At 35.3% G+C, this 6,765-nt stretch overlaps 1 protein-coding gene across 2 annotated transcripts; it reads right to left on the bottom strand.

Annotated features, from left to right (window-relative positions):
* Positions 1–2,479: 2,479 nt before the first annotated feature.
* LOC148014450 (peroxidase P7-like) lies at positions 2,480–6,533 on the bottom strand. Of its 2 annotated transcripts, XM_087666744.1 has the most exons (4): positions 6,134–6,530; positions 4,705–4,896; positions 3,721–3,886; positions 2,486–3,032 (listed from the first exon to the last, which is right to left on the bottom strand). In XM_087666744.1, exons 1-4 carry the CDS (start codon positions 6,398–6,400, stop codon positions 2,620–2,622), a joined length of 1,038 nt encoding a protein of 345 aa, XP_087522870.1. In that variant the 5' UTR covers positions 6,401–6,530; the 3' UTR covers positions 2,486–2,619. The 2 variants fall into 2 exon arrangements, with proteins under 2 accessions (XP_087522871.1, XP_087522870.1); XM_087666745.1 differs by lacking the exon at positions 4,705–4,896 and having other exon boundaries at positions 2,480–3,032; positions 6,134–6,533.
* Between the last annotated feature and the right edge of the window lie 232 nt (positions 6,534–6,765).

Consider the following 6,765-nt stretch of genomic DNA (forward strand, 5'->3'; position numbering starts at 1 on the left):
AAACCAATCATCAATGTACTTTCCATTGACTCTCTCAAAGTTAACTATAAATCCACAATCTCTAGTTTTCCTCTTCTTAACATTATTGTGAATCAATAAAATGCTTTTTCTCACACCATGTAGAATTGGACATTATGCAATTTATCACACAATATTAATCAGCTAAGCAAGTATTGTTATTCATGATTCTTTTTTATTATTCCATACACTATCAAATATGGCCATTTCATCCACCAAATGGACTACAAGATTTAGTTGGCTTGTGGAAATGATGCATAAGAATGCTTCATCTTAAAGTAATGTGGGATTGATTTCCTTAGAGTTAACATGCCTAAAAAGAAAGAAAACAAGCATTATAGTAGCATGACAAAATGATAGATTATATCAGGTTTTCTCTTAAAAGCAACAATTGGTAGTACAATGTATTGTCTCACAAGATCCCCCGTCTTGTAAATAGTAGATCTTGTACACTCTTGGAAGCATAATGTGAGATTGTCATACAAAGTAGAAGCTTGTGAGATCACATATGCATAAAAGGATCAATGCTCCAAATGGATATAAAAGCTTTATTGTTTTATTTCATGGCTCAAAAGCTCGCCTACGCAAGCTCTCTAAAAAACACACCCACTATTAGGCAACACCATCATCCTATCACTTTTTATTCAAATGACAACATCTTAGTTCCTCTCTAATTTGTTGTGTGATACCTATTCTTTTCCCAAATCTTGTTCATTTGCACCATGTAATTTTCTAGGAGATAGAGCCTTCCTAAGTAACAACTTCCTCTTGTCTAACGTCTTATATTTTTTAATTTGCTAAAGCTATCCAAATTTCACATGTAGAAAATTACTCAACTTTGTAGACATGTTCATTGGACTAAAGAGGGCATCGCCCATAGAATTGCCAAAGTTGCTTGGAAAATTTGTAACAAACCTATTAACACTAGGGTGGGATTCACATATTAGACATGGAGAAAAAGGTTGGCAAATAAATGGATTGTAAGAATTTTGCACTCCCCAAATGTAGATTGGAGCCTCCTTCATTGACACAAAGCCAAGTCCATGTCTCATCTTGCATTAGATGGAAAATTTCAACTAATTTAATGATATTATTTAGCCTCACACTAACTACACCCATAGATAGCCCATTAATTGGATAAATTTTCATGGCAATGGGAGACTTAAATGGAGGGGTTTTTGAGTTTTTTTCTAAACATGTTTATCAAAACTAGGATTCCATCTAGCTTTCCTTCATCTTTAATTATAGCATTCTACAAGTAGCACACAATAGAGTACAATGTCTTTACGAAAAGATTTTTATTACTTGTTGGATTATTATTCTCCATTGACAGGAACCAATAGATGTAGGTCAAGGAGTTGATCGCTAAATGAGTTGATAGAGTGGACCCAATTATAGTCTAAAAGCAAGAGTTATTTTGTAGTAGTAAAGGGGTACCCCCTTTGTTGGATACAACAAAGAGCCCTTCTACCCAACCTAGGCAAACCCTTGATCCTCCAAGCTAGTTTTAGAAGCCATAATGAAATATTATATTTATTCCATGGGTTTCTCTTTGTATGGATTAATGAAAATGTCTCTTCTTTTGATAAAGGTGGTCTTAGTACCCATTGTTTATTAAAGATAAATAATCTATAATCCACCATTTAATAGCATGATGATCTGATAAAAAACTTAAATAAATTTTAGATTTATCTATAGGAAAATTCAGGGTAGAAAGTGGGATTGGGAAAACTTTTTATTATGCCCTTTATTCCCTCATCCCGCATCACATTACTGGGAGGGGAATGTCTTAAGTGTGGCTTACTTATGGGATATTTTGAATCCAATAGATGTTGATCAATGTAACTATAAATCTATTTATATTGAATATCTATTCTTTGATACACTACTTCTATAAATTCACTTTGTCAATGCTTATGCTACACCAACTTAATTAACTCTTGAAAAAAATTCATGAGCATGTGGAGGAGAAATGGGGTTTAGTGGTGGCTAGAAACACTTTGGAAGAAGTAAAGAGGAATGCCAAAATTTGTCACCAAACTAGAGTATTGTAGATTGACATTTGTTCAATTAGGGATTGAACTTTACAAAGAGTTAATTAATCAACTTACTCATGCCATAATTGTGTTATGAGTCATGCTATTTATCCTTGAAAAATCTTACCCCAATTTGATATGAGTATTGGGTGCTCGACCAATCTAGGCCAAGTTTTTGGTGAGTTTAGGAAACCAAGACTAATCTCTCCCACTTGTAAATATATGCCTTGTAAATACTAAATGTACTACTTGTAAATACTTCCTTTTACTAGTGCAATAGTATTCTTGCTCTCTCAACATGTTATAGGTCCTCATAGCAAGCTAGAACAAAAATTGTATTCACAATCATATTAGCAATACATGGACTTACCATAAACTCTCAAAGAAAATGATGGAAATTATAAGTGTTTTTTGTGAAGCTTTCCTTTTCCTAAATATTCTGATAACGTTGTTTTATAAATGTCAAACATGGAAGGAAACCTTCAATGAAAAACTTTTCATATTATTCCTAATGTGAGAACATGCTTATCCAACAATTTGTCTCAATTGTTAGGAGGGATAACAATCAATTGACTACTCGACAATGTTTTCGAATTTGACCATCATTTCCAGTCAAGGGGTTGATGTTTCCCATAGCAATCATCGAGGTAACAAAATTAGTGAAGAAGGACCTTGGATTATTGATATAAGATTGAACGATGGCCTTAGTGGCATTCTCAGAAGAGGAATAGAGCTCTTGATCGGAGTTAAGAAGTCCTTTATTGCTTACTAGATTGGAGTAGTAACATGTGTCAAAGCGTGTTGCTGTCTTTATATCTAGAGGTGATAGAGTATCATCACTACCATTTTTAGGACATAAGCCTTGTAAAATTTTCAAATATGTTGTGTCCAAAGTGGCATCTGGTTGTCCTGTGCCCTCTTGGTCATATAATCTGCTCCTAAATGTGACACAACGTGCTTGGCCAATAGTATGAGCACCTATTTTGTTGGTAAAAGAGGGAAAGAAAACATTAAACGTTAGTGTTAAATGGTTTTGTCTCACCTTGAAAAATAAGAAGTAAAAAACTAAATTGATATCACTTGTTCTATGACATAACATGAGTCTAATGAATTGTAGCCAAATTTCCTATGTATCTAAAGTGTTTGATAGCTGCCATTTTTACAATCATAAAGCTACATGATGTTACTTCCAATTCTTATTTATCCCAAGCTTGAGGATGGATCAAAAAGATTCTATTTACAACTACCTAACTACTCCAAATAGGCCTCTCCATCACACTTTAGAAGGGTTAATATTTGCAAGGTGAGTAGTAATGTTTAACTGCATGTCTAGGGAATGTATAGATTCTTACAAAGAGGTAATACAATCTCTAGAATATTACATCATGTCATTAAAAAAAATGTTGGCATGCATCCGTGTGTGTGTGTGTGCTCTCATAAGGTCAATTAGATGCTTACCACACTATTTCTTGTTCATGAATCAATCAGATATTGAGCTCAATCAATAGTCCAATAATAGTATCTTGAGTTTTGAAGCAAGGAGACTCTTTTCTAAATAGAGATCATATGAATGTAGAATTTATATTATTACATTTTGCATTATCACAAAAACAACTATGTTAACTAAAATGATCCATGAAGCAATATTATTTTAAGAGAGAATCACCTGATAAGGTCACTAAGTCTTGAACAGAAAGACCTTGAGCTTCAAACTTGGATATAAGACTCTCAACATTCTCACTTGGACTTGGAAGGTTAGCATTGGCTTGGGAGTAGCTTGCTGAAGTGGAATCCCTTCTTCCCAACAACAATCTCCACGTTGGCCCTCCCATCTGTCATTTTAAGGCATTCAAATCTAATGAGGTTCACATTGGACTGTTAAAAAGATATAGTGATGAACTTAGTTTTTCTTAGGAGACCAACATAAAAATATTGACAAACATCCCTATGGAATGGGATGGTCAAGGAAGGTACCAAATACAATCAAATAGATTCTTAGGGAAATTTTTCGTCCTCATATCTGATTGCTTGGATAGGTATACTTTAGTTCATCCTCATGCCATGCCTCAAATATTTATATTTTGGGAAAGATGATCGTATTTGAGATTCGGGAACATATTTATTAGCTTCCTCGAGAGCCATTTCACACTTTCATGCTTTGGTTTGTGTGCTAAGTGTACATTTCATGTGGTTCTGTATCATATAAATAAATTGTTGAACAATTATTTGAAGTGCTTCAATCTAGAATGCAATGAACATTGATTGTATGGATTGTTTTCTTTTAATTTTTCCTTTTTCAAAATAGTATTTATTGGCTTTCTTGAATAAGTACTAGGCATTCCACACTTTCATGCTTTGATTTTTGTGTTGAGTGTACATCATGTATGAATCCTTACATGCACATAAATAAGTTATTGACAATTATCTTAAGTGCCCCAAACTAGAACACAATGAATATTGACTCCATGCTTAAATGTTTTCTTCCAGTTTTTCATTGTTGAAAATTGGTGAGCTACTTCGAAAGTATTTAGCATATTCATTGTGCTTGGATTGATAACTTTTTAATATCCAAGTTAGTTAGGTTTTTGACCACTTTTGTAGCTTAATAACAATAATACGATCAGAATATGAGCTTATAGAGAAGTGTTACCAAAACGACTGCATCACGGGCCGATAATGCAAGAATATCAGCACAAGAGACTATGCCTGGGCATGTAGCCTCCACACTTGACTTGATTGTATCTATGATGTCAAATCCCCTCACTGAATTTACATTGGGAAAGGCTGTCTTTTCACCTTGAAATATGGAAGTATCATCTAACAAAATAGAGGCATCACATCCCTGGGAGAACACTTCCAAATATATGAGATCTAATGAAAGTAATGTATATGGAATCCAAATCAAATGATATGTAAATAAATGTCTTGCAAGAATACAAATGTGTTGATTTAGACATGGCATTATGTTTCTTTGCGGCATATTTTATTGCTTTGCCCAAATGATGACATTCAAGAAACATGGAAACAATGGATAATCTCTAATTTAGTGAGCACAAAAGATATCACATGCTTTCCAATGGATGTGTAAGCGAGATTATGAAATTTTGGGTTTTTAATATTATTCTTTAATCTATTTGAAACAATGTGTGGCATGAGCATGGCGAATATACACTCATACAAATGTTTCATAGCATTGGGGATTGATGCATACATTACTAGGCAATTAGTTAGACCCTACGATTTTCCAATGTGTTGACATAGTATTATGGATCATGTGCCATTAGGTAATGATAGGACTATAGTCAAAGCACTCTTGATACTCTGTGACAAATGTTTGATTACAAACCATCTAGTGTTAATTCGTAGTTTGTAAATACAATTGTAATTTATTTATGTACAAGGTGATTGAGGTAATAATTTAACATACATAATGATGAATCACATTTGTTTTGAGTAATTCAAAATTTTGAATTGAAAACTTTTACGAGCTTTTGGGGAAATGAAAATTTTTTATAGTTGGAATACCTCTCTCTTTACATAAATATGTTTCGATGATGTTAAATTGCTGTAACATAGTTATGATCATGTTTATATTATCACCAACATTGTACATATGTTTTCAAGTAGAATATTACCAACTTTTGGCATAGTGATTTATGATTACATTTGTTTGTAGTATCTATGTTAAGCATTAATCTTTGACATAGCTGAGCTTAAACCTACTTTTGTAAGTATTTATGTGGAGCATTGTTGATATTTGACATGGTTATGGTTTTACTTGTTTAGAAGGTGATTTGTGCCAACAGGGAAGAGGAACCAAGGGTTCGAATTCACACGCTCATAATACTCGACTCACACTCAAACCACTTGGCTATCATGACTCCATTGGCATGATTATACATATTATGACTCACACTCAAACCACTAGGCTAGGACCTCATTGGCATGATGATAATACTTGTTTGTAGGATCTATATTTAGGGGAGTTGAACCACAGCATCTGGCATTATACATGGTCATAAAGGACTAATTACTATTATTAACGGTGATGGAGAGCTGGCAAGAGATGATCGATGTACCTGCACGAAGCAGTCATGGAAGAAGAGGCGGAGGATGGAGGCAGCCATGCGGGGCTCTGAGGAGACGGCAGCCTTCATGCCAGAGCGCACAACCCACTGCAGGGACGGGCAGGAGCTGTCGTAGAAGCGCGAGGTGAGCTGCGCCGCTGCCTGAGCACGGCTGGTCACATGATCACTGCCACTGGGGCTGCAGCTCAATATCATTAACACCTCCAATAGCAACCACATCAACCTCCTTCTCCCCCTCATCTCCATCTCCATCATCATCCTCCTGTCGTTACCAACTGACAGAGAGTCACACTCAGTTACCCACTTCTAAATCAGGCTTATTAACGCCGCTGCACACTCAGTTTCTCTCACTTATCGATAGCTGGTTATCCCTCTTTTATAATCTCCCCTTATAAGTAGCCACCTCCCTCATTAGTTGATTATATTTATAACCTTGATGTGGCCCTCATGCCTACAAGAGTTCGTTATCCATTTAAAGAGGTCTTGCTTTCCACCCCCACCACCCCCACCACCACCACCACCACCTCCTCCCCATCATTCTCAGTCCACCAATAGTGGACCTAAAGGCCCACATCAAACAACATTAAAGTTTTGGACACATGAGGAAGTGCACCACATGTGTA

Source organism: Lygodium microphyllum, chromosome 25 (genome assembly GCF_053477565.2).
Source record: "Lygodium microphyllum isolate KBCC chromosome 25, Lygodium_microphyllum_v1.1.10, whole genome shotgun sequence".
In the NCBI taxonomy this organism is placed as follows: domain Eukaryota; kingdom Viridiplantae; phylum Streptophyta; class Polypodiopsida; order Schizaeales; family Lygodiaceae; genus Lygodium; species Lygodium microphyllum.

What these genes read in the sequence shown, in the direction of transcription:
- LOC148014450 (XM_087666744.1), bottom strand. Translation starts at nt 6,400, where the DNA reads ATGATGATGGAGATGGAGATGAGGGGGAGAAGGAGGTTGATGTGGTTG. An exon ending in CCCGTGATGCAGTCGTTTTG is followed by an intron (nt 3,887 to 4,704) that starts GTAACACTTCTC and finishes TTAAAATGACAG; the next exon opens with ATGGGAGGGCCAACGTGGAG. An exon ending in AGACTTAGTGACCTTATCAG is followed by an intron (nt 3,033 to 3,720) that starts GTGATTCTCTCT and finishes CCAACAAAATAG; the next exon opens with GTGCTCATACTATTGGCCAA.